The sequence below is a fragment of the Poeciliopsis prolifica genome, unplaced genomic scaffold (genome assembly GCF_027474105.1).
Source record: "Poeciliopsis prolifica strain line A6 unplaced genomic scaffold, Auburn_PproV2 SCAFFOLD010, whole genome shotgun sequence".
Lineage (NCBI taxonomy): Eukaryota > Metazoa > Chordata > Actinopteri > Cyprinodontiformes > Poeciliidae > Poeciliopsis > Poeciliopsis prolifica.
In genome coordinates this window covers 1,201,330-1,220,202 of record NW_026562385.1, presented here as the reverse complement: position 1 = coordinate 1,220,202, position 18,873 = coordinate 1,201,330, and the positions used below count along the sequence as shown (strand labels likewise).

The 18,873-nt window shown below is 39.1% G+C and overlaps 1 protein-coding gene across 3 annotated transcripts; it reads left to right on the top strand.

The window, feature by feature from the left end:
- The first annotated feature begins 299 nt into the window (after nt 1-299).
- On the top strand, nt 300-17,412 carry prkacaa (protein kinase, cAMP-dependent, catalytic, alpha, genome duplicate a). 3 transcript variants are annotated; one of them, XM_055035077.1, is made up of 10 exons: nt 300-1,086; nt 10,541-10,602; nt 10,982-11,110; nt 11,366-11,464; nt 11,545-11,627; nt 11,717-11,843; nt 11,971-12,066; nt 12,181-12,303; nt 12,972-13,136; nt 14,543-17,412. In XM_055035077.1, the coding sequence occupies exons 1-10, from the start codon at nt 1,041-1,043 to the stop codon at nt 14,666-14,668; spliced, it is 1,056 nt and encodes a 351-aa protein (XP_054891052.1). In that variant the 5' UTR covers nt 300-1,040; the 3' UTR covers nt 14,669-17,412. The 3 variants fall into 3 exon arrangements, with proteins under 3 accessions (XP_054891052.1, XP_054891050.1, XP_054891051.1); XM_055035075.1 differs by lacking the exon at nt 300-1,086 and adding an exon at nt 2,669-3,069; XM_055035076.1 differs by lacking the exon at nt 300-1,086 and adding an exon at nt 8,114-8,487.
- Nucleotides 17,413-18,873: the final 1,461 nt, after the last annotated feature.

The window sequence follows — 18,873 nt, the reverse complement described above, 5'->3', positions numbered from 1 at the left end:
TGAGCTGTGTGCGTAACTGAAAAAATTTTGTTCACCAAATGAGATGAAGACTGTAAAATGTACGTGCTTTGCTAAAATAAATACTGTAAATACCAACCTTTAACAATATAAAGCCAGAAAATACACTTTCATGTGTATTGGTTACTAACAAGTGTGGAAGGCGGGATCTAACCTTCAACAGGCGAATCGCATCAATCCATTATTTGGATATTTTCTACTCAACCAATTGGAGGTTCTTGTGTGACACATATCGCGCAAGTATTTCGGTACGAGGCCAATCAGATACGAGAAGAGGCGGGACCGGGTGGATGGATGACTGGAGTTTCCCTTGCGGTCTGAAGATTAATGGAAGAGGTCTGTTGATCTAAAGAATCGACTATCAGGTGGTCGGTCCTAGGATTTTGTTGCACCTCACGACTGATCAAGAAACAAATGGAACCATATCAATTTAAATAGCCGACTGCAGGAAAAACGAGTCAACCGGATATAAATTCTCTCACCTAAATATCAACTGACAAGGCCTGAGACAGCACCTGGTTTATTAAGGCCAGGATCCAAAATGCTAACGTTAACTTGCTAGTTAAAAACAAAAAAAGCATCTTTCGACGATTTGCATCGGGACCGGACATTGGAGAAAATTACACGGCTTCTGGGATAAAGAAGAAACCGAGTGACAGCAGCAGGATTCGTCAGGGCTCTGTTGGAAATTTGTATGCTAACGTCAGTAAGCTGATATCCGCTGGCTATCTCCGCGAGCTAACGCGCTAGCTTAGCTAACATCAGCAGTTAGTTTTCGCTGCAGACTCGGAGACGCTCTCTCTCAACTGGACTTTTTCCGAACTCACAATTCAACAACAACAACAAAAAACTGCTGGAGGAAAATTTTCATCACCTGGGTTTTCTAATAATGATAGCTGTCAGCTAGTAGCCAGCTGTCAACTTCATTGAGTCCTACGACTTCGTTAGCGGAGCACGTTAACTAGGCGACTTCTAAGAAAAAGTCATTCGGAGCCAAGAGACCCCACCATCAGGCTGCAATCATGGGCAACACGCCCACCGCGAAGAAGGGCAATGAAATGGAAAGTGGTGAGTACCCCGTATTGACAGAAGCCCCTAACCTTGAAATGCAACGTGAAAAAAAACTTACTCAAAATTACATAATTTTGCTGATGATAAAAAACTGTAATACACATTTTGAATTTGTTTTCACTGGGATGGCCAAGGTAGAATTACTTTTGCTTGCTTGAGGAAGTATGCACAGGTATGTTTCATAAATAAAACACACGCACACACAAACAGCAGCGCTATATCTAACTTCATGTAAGTGTAGATTATTTTGGGTGTAACCATTTACTGCAGTACGTTCTCACTGTGGCAGCAATTTATCACCTCTCCAGAGTTTCAAGAGCCAAACATCCTTCGTGAAATGCAGCGTTTCAGATCTCAAAAGCTTGAGAAATTTCCATTCACTTACACACACAAAAAGTTGAGCCAAATTGTTGGAGTGCAGAAACTGTTACACAGTCTCATCCTGTAGGAGAGCTTGTGATCCTAAGCCCCGGGTTAAATTCAGAAGTACCAGTGGTTACAATAGCAAGGTCTTTTAAAACAGCAATAGGTTTTCTTGTGGTTTCTGTCCCTCCCCCCAACTTCACAGTTTTGCATATGGGAAAACATTCTTGGTATTCACAGATTGTAAAGCTATAAAAACTGTAATGGAGATACAGTTGTTTAGTTTGCATTTAATGAGTTGCATCTCAAAGAAAATGAGGGGTTGGGATTGTTATCAGCAAAAGAAATAAAGATACCAGGGTGGAGTCATATGATGCACCAGGGTGATCTTCTCCAGGCAGAAACTTGGGAGCTGAAGAGTCTCTTGAACAGCATGTGATGAGCAACAACTCCAACAAAGGCACTTGTATGTGTCGCAAAGTTTTTGTGAGCACACATTGTTTCTGATGTAGGGAAATTGTTTTATGCCGTTGCTCTCTGCAACTTCTGCTCAAACGTATAACTGAAGCAACGTTTTACCACAATAGACTACAAGTTATCAAGAAACTGCAAAAAACATCCAGATGAGTTTCTTAACTGAGTGATCCAAAATATTTACATTTCATAATTTTTTGACAGTTTCTTAGCTTTCATTTTTCAGTCAATCTCACCAGCCTTACAGAATACTCAGGAGGGTACTGCTTTGTGTATTTACTTATAACACCATAAATAATGTCCAAGTGTGCAAAGTCTAAATGTAGAGCTGTGAAATAATAATCAGTTCCTTGTTACTGGCAGAGAGTAAGTGTGAACTCCAGCCTCTGTAATAGTAACCCACCGTTGATTTAAAAAGTAGATTTTCATGCTTTAATTTTATTTTTTATTTTTTTTTGAGGTACAGGGGAGGAGCTATATTCAGGTCCATGTCTCATGTCTCGGCCTGATCGCTGTTGGTCCACCCTGATTTCCAGAGACAGGTGCAGACAAGGGATTTTAGAGCCCCACTCTCAGAGGTGTCACTTTTTTCCACTGAGCAGCCAGAGATTAGGCACAACATGGCAGGACATTTTGGTTCCAGCGGAAAAAGGAACATGCGCGTCGAGGGTTGCTTCAGGTGCGCACCCTCTGTCGCCATAGGATGTTGCGGACTAGGGAACAGAATTAGTGAGCTGCCGCGCTGATATAAAGGGCTAATTTCTGGCCCACAGGAAGAAGCAGGGCGGACAAAACTGTGAGCTGCAGCAGGAAGTGAAGGAGCGAGGAAGGTCCAGCCCCGGCTTCGCACAGTCGGCCGTCTCCTCTGCTGTTCTGTAGACTACACACAGGCTAATCGAAAGTTTGTACCTGGTTTTAAGTTGTTGTGGACTTCCCGGTTTGTGAAAAGGTCCGGGCATACTGCAGAGTCTCGAAAGCTAGTCTCGAGGCTGTTCGTGCGCCTTCTGTGGCCTTGCAGGATGTCTGTTATTCACAAGCTGGCAGGAAGGTTGTTTCATCGAGGCGGACAGTGTCTGGGGGACATGAGCGGTGGAGAAGGCGCACATCACCGACCACAGGAGGAGCTAGAGGCCTGCCACTCCAGTGAGTTGTCTTTCTGGAACTTGACAGAGCACGGGGTTATGGGTGGAGCTGTTTTTCATGCCGTGTCCCACTTATGTAGCCAGTCACAACAGAAAAGCAGTTGTCTGAAACAAAACCTCTGTGTATTTTTTTTTCTCTTAATAAGATTTGCTACTAAATCCATTAATTTGAGTGTTAGGTATTTAGTGGCTTTGGAGTGACCTTTCTTTCTGGGAAACATTAGTTGCTCTTGATTTATTATTTATGACAAGTTTCTACAAGTTTGTGCATACTTTGGAAAGCAGTGTGAAATTTATGTTTTCACATATTTTTCATTTCTGTGTCTTCGTACTCCATAATTTATGACTACTATTAAGACGTAGTTGTACTTCCACCCTCTAGTAACATCAGGACAAGTTAAAACTATGTGATATGTACTTTGAACATCATTGGTTTTAGTTGTGTCATACATTAAATCATGTTTTCAGAGTTTTATCGTGCAGAATGGTGGTGCTCTGTCAAAGTGCAACTTTCTTTCTATAAATATCTGCATTGTTCACGTCCTTCCTCCTCTCTGCACACAGCTGGTTTGTGTAGCAGCCAGGTTCGTGTTTGGATCACTCTCATCACTTCCTGTCTCTACATAAAGGGGCTTTGTTATAAGCCTACGCTGATTAGCAGCAGACCATGCCGTTGATATGCCAATCAGCTGCTTCGGGCATCTTGGAGAGCAGAAATGGCAACTTCTGGCGCTGACCTACAGCTAAAACATGCCACATCCATCTATTTTCTGTATGCTTTCTGGAGCCTGTAAAGCACTCCTGTGAAGCTAATTACTGCACTCCTATTTAGTTAACCCAGGAACATTCAAAGTAAAACTGTGGAAATGTACCAGAAAACCTTATGTGGTGTTTGTCAGATTCAGTTGCATTCTGGTGCGAGTGACCTGTTTTGCTTTGCCTGTAGCTAACCCGCATCAATAGAGGTACTAGTTTTATTCTGATTCGTACTTTCCGAGCTCTAGGTGGCAGAGATGAGATGGTGCAGAGGTCAGTAATTTTACACTTGTACCTATTAATACATTTATCATAGTGGTACACATGGAGCTTCCTCTGACAAATGATTACACACGGGTCAGTGTGAGATGATTTAATACAGAAAAGCAGCAATTATTCACAGTGCTGCTGAAATGACATAAAATGTTGGTTATTGTGGTTGTAACAGTGCTTCATAAAACCTTTTATTATTGATCGTGACATAGATTAGAACAAATTTCTGCCTTTTTGGTTTTCTGCCTCTTTTCATAGGAACACCTGAACTAAGGTTGGGCAATAAAATACATGTGATGCATATATTTTTCATCGGTGTGATAGAAAGATCATCAAATTCTCCTCCTTCCTTGTTTTTGAAAGCACTCACTAAGATCTTTAGGCTCTACAGAACCTAAAGACTAAACCCAACAGGTGGCTTAGTGGGGAGCCATCTATTTTGAATACCTAGCGGAGATTATAATGTGCTAATATTAGATGATTGTAGTTGGGCTAGCTGCTCAGGTACAACCTACGTTTAGTTTTATTTGGCCCCCATGAGTGGTGGTTCTTTAATTGCTTACAATCAGTATACTTTTTTTTTCTTTCCCTTATTGGAAATATTCATAAAACCTTTATGAATTGTCAATCTTCTCAACAAGGGGAATGTTTAGGAATCTTTCAGCCAGCTGTGACTTTGTATTTTCTACAAAATTTTAACCCTCGACCATTTTGAAGCTGGACAACCGCAAACATCGGATCTTTTGCTGGAAGAGGCATTTTTAAATAAACTGCCTGTCTCTCACTATCAGACACAGGACCGCCGTTTTCTAGCATCAAAGATAAACTGGAGTGCAGACTTAAGGTGCAACAAGGTCGGGCCGAAGTCAAGCTGTCGGCAACCAGTCACATGGTTTTTGGATGTTCAGTTTTTGCACAGATCTTTCACGGTCGATAAGACCCACTGAGCCGAGCTCATGTAAAACCTTCTCCCTGCAGTGTAGGTTATGGTGTTTAGCCATATACATACTTTACAAGAGTGCAGTAAACGCAGATTTCATGGCACTATTATGAGTTCAGAAGAGGAGGAAATAATGATTGACAAACTGGAAAATCTTGTTTAATTTTCCATGATAAGAACAGAAGGCATTGGTGAAACTTTCTCTTGAATTAGACCAGAACCGAGCGGGGGGAGTTAATGTTTCACAACGTACTTGTTCATGGCATCGGCTCCTCAAAATGATCCATCCTCCTCTTAAGCTGGAAAACCGGCCTCTGGAAGTTGAGTGGTTGAGGTTGTTTTCCACATTAATAACATACACAAAATTCAAACCAATCAACAGTTTCTCAATAGAGAGTGGAACAAAAAGTTCCCCAGAGGGGTTGTGACAAGAAAGGGCTGAGAGCAAAATGATGTGGTTTTCGTCACATAGCTGCGACAATTTGAACTGATTTTGACAGTTTGACTCAACTACATTGGCATCTTAAAATGAAACCGTTTAAGGCAATGTGCATCTGTATTTACACACTTATTTAGAAGTTGCTGTGAATTTAGAATTCCTGTCACCAATGATTTTTGTCAGACTCATGCAGGTTTCAGCCGAATAAGGAAAGCCAGCAAATGGCTAAGATAAAATTCAGACTGTTTTTACCATGGCCTATTGTTTGTTTTTCTTTTTTTGTGTGTGTAATGCTAAAGCTAAATAATTGCACTTGACACTGCAATCTGAATATTGTATATTTTTAGAAGGCGTAACTAGTGGTGATGCTGTTTGTGGACAGAGGTTTGTGGTGTGGTTAACTATAGTCATTGCAGTTGTTCAACTTCTATATTTAAAATTCACTAGGAGAATCTTTACAGAGACTGACTTTTCTGTTTTATTTGTAGGAAAATGGAGCTAGCCCATTAATCAGAAACGGAGCACAATAACCAGAAATATGTGAATCAGGTATTCACTTTCACTTCTGTACAGACTAAAGGGGGCTTTCTTGTGCTATCTCAGTAAGTTTGAGATGGACCAGAAGAAAGAACAACTCACATGTCACTGATTTTCACATTCTTTGTTTTTGATATTACATGTCATATGAATTACATAAACACTGATTTGATTCCATAATCTCGATTTTTGACATGTTGTTCACTATGAGGAGATGCTGTTAACAATTCAAAATGTTCTTTTCTTAAGATGTTGCTGATCAAATATCAGCTATTGGAAACTATTACTTGTTTAAAGCAACATTGAAGAGTTATTGGACCATAGAGTCTGAAAAATTTGTGATTTATTTAATTAAATGTTGCTATGAGATTAAGAAAGTTTGTCCAGTTTCCTAAAAAGCAGGAATGTTGGTCTTTACAAATCATGTGTTAACTTAAGCTTCATCTTACCCACACCCCTAAAGTGATCAAATTAGTAACCAGAAATTTATTATTAGATCATGCTTATGTGTGACCATGTTTTTTTGTTTTGTTGGAACAACCCACCTGGGAATATTTGGTCTTGGATTAGTCATGAATGAAACTTCAATGGAAAACTGTGTTTCTACCTGACCTTTTATTTAAAATGGACAAGTTGACTTGTGTTTAAGGTTGTCAAAATGAACAGTATGTAAATATTCTAACTGGTTCTGGTACTCGGAGTGCATTCACACCACCCTACAAGTCTACAACTACTAAAATTTGATGCCACTCCAAGTCTTCGTCGGACATAAACAGGTTTTCCAAGTGGTTCGGTTCTTTTGACACAGTGCAGTATGAAAGTGAACCTCACCAGGTAGAAATGTAATAAGTGTTGCAATTTTGGTCCCCAAAAGTCTATTGGACTATCACATGTGAAATCACTCTCTGAAAGTACTTTAGCACGACAACTATGTCGTTAGTTGAAAAGATAAGGCAAATGTGGTGCTTGGGTGTATTTCTACTTTTGCAGCAGGCAAAAGGGAGAAGCCAAAGAATGTTCGATCCTCATCCAATCTGTGGCACAGTGTAGTGACCACAAAGCTGAGTAGTAACAAAAACTTTGTATCAGCAAAAGACTGAATATACCAACAGCAAAATCTAACTGTTTTAAAAGTTAGCAATGCCCCTTTATGATTATATTGTATTTGTATGAACTGAGACTCTGGCTGTCCTCACATGGCTGAATTAAAGTTAAAATAAGATGAAACTAGCAGAATACCAATGAGAAATTTACGAGCTACTGTGTTTCTGATCTGTTAGTAATTTTTCTGGTCACTGTGTTTCAGGACATTAAGATTATAAAACAACTTTCCATTGGTGAGTTTTTGAGTAATGGCCCCCTGGTTATATGCAGCTGATGTCAGAAATTGATTTTTCAACTTTGCAGACTGGCAAACACATTTCTAGCCTAAATAGCACTCTGTTTGTCGTTTTAACCATTTTATTCTGCGCCACATTGTCCTTATTTCCATCTGGCCAAGACTGACTGTTAACTTAGACCTGATTTTTCACACTCTTATGGTGTAAATGTCAGTCGGCCTGCCCCAATATAACCCTTCTGCTTCTGCGTCAGAGTGGGCCAGTGAGGCCCAGGGGAGAGATGTCAAATTGATTTTTGGAGGATCAATTCAGCACTGGCACTATGTAGGCTCTGGTGCATTTGGGCTGAGAGAAAAAAGTTTGTGTGGCAGACCGTTTTCTGTTTTGCTTCCCTCCTGAGAGTGCTACTTTTTTTTTATGTTTCTTGAAAAGCACCCAAATCATCTCTAAAGGTTTGTCATCAAAGATGTGAAATCTGATTGGTTCTGCTAATTAGGGAAAGTTTGACTTGCATCTATTGGTGTCTGCTGCATCTCTGGGGCCTCTACTTGGGCCTAGTTTTCCATAGGACTTCATCTCGGTGCCGGTTTAATATACCAGCTAGTGTTTCATGCCCCTCCCCTGGTGATTATGCCCCTGTTTAGATCAATATATAGCCTCTGCATGTGTGTGTGCATGTGTGTTTGCGTGTGTTTCAACATGAGAGGGAACAGCAGAGAGCACTTTGTGTACAGAATAAATATTGATACAAACCAAGCAAGGGTCCAATTGATCTGAATGAGTGTTAACGCGAGCGCTGCTGCTTGGTGGAGGTGGATGCTACTTTTTTAAACCTGGTCTCTGGCAAAGTGACAGTCTTTGGAAAAGCCTGAACGCTTGACTGCTTAGCAAGGACACCCAACTGGTTTTCGTCAAGGTTTTGGTTGCTGATCTAGTCTGATAGCTCTCCGTGGGGGAGGACAGGTCATGAGTCACAAGCTGTGAGGAAGAAGTACAGGGGAGACTTTGCAAGGCTAATGTGTGACAGGAAGAGCTCCAGAAGGCATGCAAGCAAGAGGGAGTCATCCTCGCGCTCAAGCGAATCTGGGTCGCGCTCAGCAGAGGCACCAGAGGTACCCATAGTCCTCCCAGATGGTAAGGAGTTTCGGGGTACAGCGGGAAGCGTTTTTCTTTTCTCGTGTCGTTCACTTGCAGCTCCAAAGTAATTCTGACATCTACAGAAAAGCCAACTAGATGAAGCCCAGCATCCTTCAGGACAGCTACCGATCCTCCAGCCGCTACATCCTTGTTTTTCCTCTGCATGCTCCAGCACAGTCCAGTAATTGCTCCATTTTTGGCTCTTTCTCCTTAGAAGTGGAAGTTGAGCAACTTTCTCGGGAAATGTTTTCTCCCTGGTGACCGGCTCTGCTTTCATTTGCTCTCTGTGGGAGCCACAGCGCTCCTGACATGTTTACGTGAACTTTAGTCTTTGCCATTTTTGCTGGCTTTCTCCCATCCTATTGTTAGAGCTGAAAGCCTTTAGAGGGTTTGCAGGAAATCGGACCACCTAAGCAAAGATGGAGGTTTTGTGTTTGGTTGCTGTGAGGCTTTCATTTCTAATTCAGGAGGAGTTTGGTTGCAATTTCATTTTTCCCATTCAAACCCAATGCGAGATTATCATTCGTCAACATTTACAGCCTTAAACTGATAAATGAATTACAATTCACTTACACTTTATTGACCACTGGTCGACTTTATCTAACGTGCCCCAGGCAGCTGTTAGGTATTGATTAGCTAGATAGAAAATTTACATAATCATGAAAGGCTTAACTCAAGTTATCATTCTGCTGTTTTTTTTTTTTTGATTGTCAATATGAAGTAGTTTTATGATGCTAAATATTCTTTTCCATTGTGGATGTTTTTTTGTTTTTTTTTCCCAACTGTGTTACATTAAACACAATTGCAATTACAAGTATTGCAATTGTTAATCTTACTTCACCCAAGTAATTTAGCAGCTTATAGTCCTTTATCTAACAGCAGCTCTTTGTTTCTAGGTTCCGTCGTTGTCTGTCCAAGGCTGACAGTAGAAATAGCACTATTCCCTCGGTTACTGTGGCCAGTGCTCACATGGTGGGGAGGAATGAGGAAGGGCTAGTTATCTGCATGTTCCCACAGAGTGCTGTGAGAAGCCCCATAAAGATAAGGGGCACAACTGAACTTCTCCATATGACAACATGTGTGCCAAGTTGTAATTAATCTGTCCATGGTTGTACATGTCTTTAAGCTAACAGTACGTATGTTTGTTTACTTTCCACCGATCTACAAATTCAAGCAGGAATTGAGTCGTCGTCCTGCTGAAACGGCTCATGTTTAACCCTCATGTAGTTGTTTGTTGTATGTTTTTCAACACGAAAATAATGTGATCTCAGGAGTCAAGCTTAAGATTTTCTTTTCACTAGTGTTACTGAAAAAGCCAACGTCCTCAGAAAAATGGGCCATTATACATCACACAGCAGTATTTGGACACAAAAATTACTCTGGTCATGTGGAGCCGTAAATAACCAGCCCACGGGTGAAAGTGGGAACTACTGTTAAGCCTGTCACAATAAGCAATTAATCAATTAATTGCATGGAGAATTAAAATGGGCTCGGTAATTTCCATTCAATGCTTCTTTTTTTATGTCACTTTTGTTTATAGACACCATAATCCATTTTATTGATGATTTTGGTTGTACATAGGTGTTTTTGTTTCTGCTTTTTGTTTTATTGTTTCTGTTTTTTGTTTTATTTTGGATAAGATCAACTGTAAAGTGGTTTTTACAAAGTAAAAAAGATTGATTTTGAGAGTGTGAACTTGCATTATCATGCCAATATCAATTTCAATATCTAATTTGAAATTCCACCATAATTGGGTCAATTTATTGTCTGGTAAAAGTTGTTGTGCCGACAGCCCTAACTACACTTTCTAATTCAGCTCATAATCTGCAGCTTGACTCTTTCTTTTTTTTTTTTTACCTATTTTTGTCTTCTAGTTTTCTGGAGTTTACTTTAAGTCACAGGTTATGTTAAATTCTGTATATCATTTATTTTTATTTTGGGGTTTTTTTATGTTTTCACCTCAGTTTCTGCACTGCCTCTTTGACCCAAACGAGTGTCCATCTCTGGGTATTTTCTGATTCATTTTTGTTGTACATTTTTCTGTTTGCAGTGAAGGAGTTTCTTGCCAAAGCCAAAGAAGATTTCCTGAAAAAATGGGAGAATCCAGCTCAGGTTAGTGAGGAAATGATGAGTCCATTTCTTGTTGTTGTCTATGCTGTTCTCTCTTCGATAGTGAAGATAATGCAAATATGCTACACAGAAAATTACATTTTTCATATGTATTTGTTCTTTTTTACTTAATTATGATTTGATCCTGGTTTAAGCTTTTCTTCAGCTTTTGCTGTTGGCCAGCTATTGGTCATTAGCTGGCTTTTTTATTACACAAGACCAGGACACCCTCTGTTGGACATTTGAAAAATTACACATCAATTACTAAGCCATAGATGCACAATGTCACAGTTCATTTATTTTAATAATGATTCATTTTAATATATTTTGTTTTCTGTGTGTAGTTTAGTTTTTTTACTGATATTTTGTTCTGTCCTTCCAGCAAACTGCAGCATTGGATCACTTTGAGCGTTTGAAGACCTTAGGCACTGGCTCATTTGGTCGCGTCATGTTGGTTAAACACAAAGAGACAGGACAGCATTTTGCCATGAAGATACTTGACAAACAAAAGGTAGATTAAGCTTGATGCACAACTTCCAAGTCAGAAAATAGCTGTAAATAAAGTGACGGCTTGACTGACCATGTTCATATTCTGACTCTTAAAATTGTGATTATGCTTGTCCTAGTATTATAAACTAGATGGATGACAGCACTAATATATAGTAAATGTCTGTTAAAAGACTGATTTGAAAAGAACCTTTTTAATTTAATTATACATCCAAAACAGGATGTGTGATTAAGTCTTCTTCCGTGATTTGTTTCTCAGGTAGTGAAACTGAAGCAGATAGAACACACACTGAACGAGAAACGTATCCTGCAAGCTGTCAATTTTCCCTTCCTGGTGCGGCTGGAACACTCGTTTAAGGTGCGCCTCGAAATGTGTACCTGTACATTTGTTAAAGTGTGTGCACCCACCAGTGTAACAGTTTTGCTGTCTCGCTGTAGGATAACAGTAATCTGTATATGGTGATGGAGTATGTGCCTGGGGGGGAAATGTTCTCACATTTAAGGAGGATTGGTAGATTTAGGTGAGTTTGCTTTTTGAATCGGCTCAGGCCACATCGTTTAAGTCCACTTTGTGTTTGACTGTAAATATTGAGGCTTGTATGTGTTGCAGTGAACCACACGCCCGCTTCTACGCAGCCCAGATTGTATTGACCTTTGAATACCTTCACTCCCTGGATCTCATCTACCGAGATCTGAAGCCAGAGAACCTCCTGATTGATCAGCAAGGCTACATACAGGTACATAGAGATTTTCTCAATTATTTTTATTCCCTCCGCCCCCCATCCAATCGATACCAATTTCTATCCTGTCCGTATAAAGCATGTGGTCAGAAATTTGACCTGCCTTCTCTGCCACTCTCTTTAGGTAACAGATTTCGGATTTGCAAAAAGAGTGAAAGGCCGAACCTGGACGCTTTGTGGGACTCCAGAGTATCTGGCGCCAGAGATCATCCTCAGTAAAGTAAGTGTTGAGCTCAGTGCATTTGAAGCAGATCATAGTCCTGCAGGAAATTTAGTAGCATGTTCCTCTGTCATATTGGGTTTTGTTAAATATGCTCTGTTTTTCTGTTTTCAGGGTTACAATAAGGCAGTGGACTGGTGGGCTCTGGGGGTTCTGATATATGAGATGGCTGCTGGTTATCCTCCCTTCTTCGCGGACCAGCCCATTCAGATTTATGAAAAGATTGTATCGGGGAAGGTGAGTTCAGGGAAAGTCACATTAATCACGCCGTCTTGTTTTTGACAGTGAAAGTTCATTTCCCATTGCTATCAAAATTCCCACTGGTTTAAGTGACAGTGTTTCAACTGCATTCCTCATGAAATTCATTTTACATGTTGTGTTGGGAGGTCTAAAGCTGACTCAGTTGTTTTTATATTTAATTTCAGCCTTTTTTTGTTGTTGTCAAGAAACCCATATGTTGTCAATTTTAGCTGGATAATTTTGTCAAATCTTGTTCCTGAAATCAGTTAACTTTTTCTCCATCAGGAAAAATGTGGGAGAAAATAAATCACTGAAATTGTACAAAATTCCCCAAAATAAAATTTTTGCTGAATTACTCTTCCATTTTAGTCACAATGGCTTTATGTTAATTCCTGTAAAGTGTTTTTTTTCTCTACTGTGGTTCATGTCCTCATCTTTATTACTTATCTTTTGGAAGTGAAAAACTTTTCTTATTTCAGTGGTAACTTGCACACAGGACCTGCAACTAACCTGACATTTCTTTAAGTAAAATCTATCATTGTCATGTAAATAAACATTTTAAAAAATAATTTTTGTATTTACATATTACAAAACAAAACTGCTCACGCTGACAGTTCTGAGTTTGGGGACGCTTTCGTCATGAATGCCGCGTTTACTGTTTGCAGGTTCGTTTCCCGTCCCACTTCAGCTCAGACCTGAAGGATCTGTTGAGAAATTTGCTGCAGGTGGACCTGACCAAACGCTTCGGCAACCTCAGGAATGGAGTCACCGATATCAAGGGTCACAAGTGGTTTGCTACCACAGATTGGATTGCCATCTACCAGAGAAAGGTGGGGCTGGCATTTCTTTATTCTCGCATTGTGTGGAGAGGGTGTTGCGTTACAAAGGCAGAGAAAAGCCATTAAACAAAAGAAGATGGAGTTTAAATTAAACTTTGACAAGTGGAAATAGTTCTGGCTGTGTTTCTGAGAGGATTTTTGTGAATTTCAAACTGCTAAACCATGAAGAAATTACACTTAATATCAGAGAACTTATTATTACCACTCTTGCACAATAAGTACAAATTGAAAGCGTAATATGAGAAAAAAACAACTTCTTTCTAAACTTTTTGCAAAGAAACATGCATATTCAGCCCCCTCTTTTCTAATCCTAAGAAAAATAAGTCACCTATTTTTGGTAGATAAATCTGTTAGAATTTAAATTCAAAAATACTTTCTTGATCTCAAAGGAAAATTAAATGCTGTTATACGTCATATTAACTCAACTCTTCAACAAGTTATTGTAGATAGTGAAGGCAGTTAGCAGGAGAGATCTTTTAGCGGAGTGTGTAACAGCAAATCTGAAGAAGCTTAAGCTTCGATCCATACACACACCAAAGGTTTTAAACCTGTAGTTGCAAGAAAAAGTGGTTCTATAATTACGTTTTAAGCCAACTGTTTTCAGACTTTACTTTTAAAGAAAGAGTTGAAAACTGTGTATTATTTTTCTTGTGTAAAAATGTTTCCCCCTTTTCTGATTTATGTTTTTCTTTTTTTCTGCACATCTGTCATATGTAGCAGTGAATATTTAAATATAAATCTTCAACGCAAGTACAGACAATGCAGTTTTACAATGAAGGTGTTTTTTACTAAGAGAGCTAAAAATCCAAACCCACATGTTCCTGTGTGGAAAAAAAAGTGATTAAAAACATGGATGAGTGGGGAAAGATGGGCTAGTTAAAGTCCAGATCTAATCCTTGTTACCTTTCATGTGTTTTATCCAAACTTGTTAAGAATTTGTGACATGATTTGGAAAAAAAAATGGTCACAAACCCCAGTAGACTACTAGCATGTTGACACTCCCCCCCCCCCACACACACACACACCCTCTCTCGCACCCTGAACTTTATGTAAAAAGAAAAAAAACTGGGAGAAAATTTAGTTTCTATGTCCACAGCTAGTAGAGAAATACTTGCAGCTACGAGAAAGTCTTTATTCTGAGCAGAGTATAAATGCAGGCCACACATTTTTATTTTTTTTTATTTTTTTGTAATTCCTTTCTAATACAATGTCCTTTTCCTTCTGCTTCATCACTGAACATTCACTTGTGATTGTCTGTCACAGAAATCCCAGTAGATCTCACTGAAATTTCTGAATATAGCCTGTGATTAATTACCATGTTTGATCCATTTGTAGGGCGGATTGATTTCTTGTATGACTCACTATGTCGTTTCATTTACCACCTTGTCTGTTTGCAGGTGGAAGCTCCTTTTATCCCAAAGTGCAAAGGTCCTGGTGATACGAGCAACTTCGATGACTATGAAGAGGAGGAAATCCGGGTTTCCATCACAGAGAAGTGTGCAAAGGAGTTTGCAGAGTTTTAGACTCCAACCACGAGTAGCAGAGTGAGGGACAGAGATTTAGAACGTGAACGGGGATCCGAATACAGGAAACACTAGGTTGGACTGACAACTTGCTCATTTGTAATGAGGAAGACAATGTAAAATCATCCTCTACCCCAGCTTCCCTACTTCACCCCCCCCCCCAAATTGGTAAGACAGGCAAAGTGAAGAAAGCTCTACAGAACCAGCAGTGTTGCCTTTTCTGATTGTTTCTCAACTCTTTGCTATTCATTTATTTCTCCCTCCTGTGTTTGTGATGGCCAGGACAAGGACAAGCATAGTTCAGCTACTATTGTATCTTTCTGGGAGGCATAATGACACATTCGCAGTCTTTTTAAAGGCGGAGGCACACATTTTTTTTTTTCTGTGACGGTACTGAGTTTGGTCGGTTCCTTTTTGAATGGGCCCACTCTACAAGCTTTTAACAACTGTAGAGTGATTGTTGTATCCTGTCATCCTGTTTCCCTCCATTTCTCCAACCTGAATCTGTCCAAGCAATACCAAGTCCAACAGATGTGCCTATCATAATGCCAACTAGTTGGAGAAACTGTGTCTAGTCGGTGCAGAGTTTTGGCTATGGCTATGTCGACCCTCGTGGCCATTTGATTGAAAGCTTGAAACTTGTCTGCACCTGCCTTCGTCTGCTCAATGTGGCATGATTAATGGGTGGATGATGCACTTAACTGCTTGCATTCGAAGCAGTTGGGACCTGTTCGATCAGAGTGAAAATTATTTATCACAGTAAACTTCATCTAGGTCTTAAACCTTTGGGGGACCTGAGGGAAGTACATGTGAGGTCTGCATTTAAGTCTGTCTTTCTCTTAGATGAATTTATTAGAGCATTTTACAACTACTATTGGTGATCATTTTGTCCTTTTTATGTCAATCTCTGTGCTTGTGTGTTACTTAGTGCTCTAGGGTGGGTTAATAAGCCGTGGTTTAGCAGCTGCTAACGTGGTCACACTCCTGATGATTATTCGTTTGATTAATTTTCATATTTCATAACCAAACATAGGAAAATCCATCTTTTCAACATTGTCTCTCGGCTGTACAGCGGAGATATAATTTTGTCAACTGTAGATTGCGGTTGTCTAAATGTAACTGATGGGGGATATAAATACGCAAAAACAGTAGCAAAACTTTTTAACACGCCGTGCATGGCATTTTTGTACAATATCACTTTCCAAGAGAGAAAACTAGAGGATTTATCTGAACTAAGGTACCTGAGATTATGGATAAGATGTTTAATATTAAAATGACGTGTAATGATTTATTGAACATGGAAGAAGACCCAGTGAAATGCGTCAGCCTTACTGGGCCTCGCTCAGCTTTCACTTTGCAGATTACTGTCACCGATGTTGATATTCTTGCTTTTACTTCTTTTTTTTTCACCCCCTTTTTCCTTGAACACTGTCGCATGGTTTTACTGCCCAGCCAAATTTGGGGGGCTTGTTTTGAGGTCGTTTGGTTACCGGCTTCCTTTGTTTCAAATTCAACTAAGGAAGCTGATCTGGAGCTGTCCCCTTTTTGCCAAGTTTATTTCTGTGGATGCAAGACAATCACAGACCAAATCTTAGTGCTGGTTTGTTGACTGAACCCATTGTTTTGTTTTGAAGGATGTAGGCTCTCACCAACCTACCCCTCATTGGCCCGAGGTGCTAGACTTTGTCCATTTCACTGCAGAAGCTTCTGTGAATTGTTTGATGTACATCAATCTATTTGTCAGAGTCTTGTAACATGACATCTTTAGAATGTTTGTGACTACATGATTTCAGTAGGCAAGAGTAATTGTTTGGCAGTGTCTTAATGTAATTGAGATCAACCACAGGATACTTTTTGAATGTCTTGGTAAGGAGATGTTTCAGTGCTGTTTGGAAACCTGATGTGTATTTTATTTTATTTTTTTTTATAACGTGTTTCTTTGGTGAGCTTGGTTTTCTTGCATGTTGTACAGCAGAATAATGGAAAGACCTCTGGACCTGAGACGTCTCTGAGAAAAATCATTGTTTCTGGAGCTAACAGTCTGTATAATCTTTTTTTTTTTTTTTTCTTGGACATTACACTAAATTGACATGATTTGTCTGAATAATGAAGCACTTGCCACGCATTTTCTAATCAGTTTCAATAATTAGTGCTTACTCTGTATACCTTTGTATTTTAAAGAAAGCACATGTAATAGTTTCTCATCCTTTTTCTGACAAACAGCTAAATCAGAGTTTGAGATATAGAAGACGAATCGACTTGATCCACTCCAGACACTAAAGACATTAAACTTCTTTTTGTTACACTTTTTCTCACACAAACTTTGTCAGCTGTCATTCTTTTTTTACCAGCTAGACACTATCGACTGATATGTGCTACATTAAGTTTGTCTCCTGTTTGCCTTCTATTTCCACACACTTTATTCAAGCATAACACTTTTTACATCTGAGCTGTTTTGCGTTCATATTTTCTAATTGTATTTTCAGAAAAACAAGGAAAAAAAGCAAAAACAAAACATCAACCTTTTTTTCCTCATGACCTGGGTACAGTGCTTGTGTAGTCTATTGTACCTTTTTGGGAAACAATACTGTATATCTTTGCCTTTGACAGTCTTAACTATCTTACCCTCTGGAGAACTTGAGAGATACCCTTAGAACACAATGAGTATGTTTAAAAAAATATAAACAAAGTAATATTTTGCAAAATGTATCATTCCAATAAAGTTTTACTTGTTAAGACTAAAATGTGTGGCTCGTAGTAATCTTTCACTTTATGCAGCATGTAATTTTATAAATAGATGGTACGGATTTCACTTTTTCCACATAAATCTTAAGTCCTTTGGTTAGCTACACTTACAGTTGTGTTCAAAATGATACCAGTTCAACCAGTATTGGTTCATGAATGAATTGCTCTGGAGGGGGGAGCAACGCACATAATTGAGCTTCCTTATTCTCAGTATAAAAGCAGGGTATCTCTACTTCTCTGCACATCCATAAAAGCAGTAGAAAACTTGCTCGGTCCACAACTAACATGAATTAGATTTTATTTTTTGCTGTTGCCCCTTTCTAGTATCACCTGGGGAAACTGCCCATATGCTCACATCCACAACTTTCTTCAAGCTGAGCATCTCCAGCTCTGGTTTTTGGTAGGAATTATATTCTATTGCAGGAGGTGTAGAATTATTAATGGAAAGTGGCATGTCCCAAATAATACACTGGGATTCAATATGTAGAGTCATTTATTATGTATAAAATGCGTTCAAAAGTTTATTTAAGGACGAGAGCAGCAAATGTAGAGGACTGTGACAGTCTGGGTGAAATAGCTTCTTTCTTCTTAAGTCTACTAATCAAGTAAATCAGCGTGTGCCAACAAGGATTCATCCAATGGTAAGCTCCAGAATGGTCAACAATGGTCTCTTATTACCGGTGAGTGTTGCCACAATTAGAAAATTTTAAAATTTTTAAAACATAATTTGGAACAACTAAACTAAGCAATGCAACATTTTTATGGATGAATTCATTAAAACGGCTGTGACGTTGTTTGGATAGACGGATTACTAGGAGTGGATCTTAAGTGACATCACAACGTCCTGTACCACAGAAAGAGGAGTCCGATTCAGAAACAAGTCAAAAGAAATAAAGTGGACAATGTGCTGAACTGAGTATTTTGCCCATGAAATTCCATGACTCTTTGCAGCATTGTGAGTCACTGGTTATCTGAAACATTTAACTTTGACAAAACAAAAAATGTGTAAGGGGCTGGGGAGGAATTACTTTTACAGCGTATTTTTTTCATCTGTTAAGCTATGAAGTAGTGGTTTGGTAAGTTTGGACCATTTACTAAAGGTAATAAAGATGCAAATGAAAAATGGGAAAGAATAGAAATGTATTTATTTATATGTGGCAAATATGACTAAGGGGAACTGAATGTGAATATAGATATAAAACTAAGGCAGCCACCAAACATTGCCTTTGTGAAAGCTGCAGTTATCACATCCTCTAAAATATAAAAGACAGTAATAAATAGGCAGTTTCATCATTGTGTTCTCATCTGGAGCCTCATTGGATTTTCAGATTTTGTTCATAGTGCTGCTCTAAGAAAAATGGGAATTAAACTTCTGCTTAGGACTTCGAGGCCGGCACAGGTTTAAAAAGAAAAACACAAACAACTCAAAAATTAAAATGTCTTTACATTCATTTTTTGGA

Excerpts from the sequence above, each read along its gene's own strand:
- prkacaa (XM_055035075.1), top strand. The coding sequence starts at position 2,946 with ATGTCTGTTATTCACAAGCTGGCAGGAAGGTTGTTTCATCGAGGCGGA. Across the intron at positions 3,070-10,540 it reads GCTAGAGGCCTGCCACTCCA|TGAAGGAGTTTCTTGCCAAA; the intron begins GTGAGTTGTCTT and ends TTCTGTTTGCAG. Across the intron at positions 10,603-10,981 it reads AATGGGAGAATCCAGCTCAG|CAAACTGCAGCATTGGATCA; the intron begins GTTAGTGAGGAA and ends CTGTCCTTCCAG.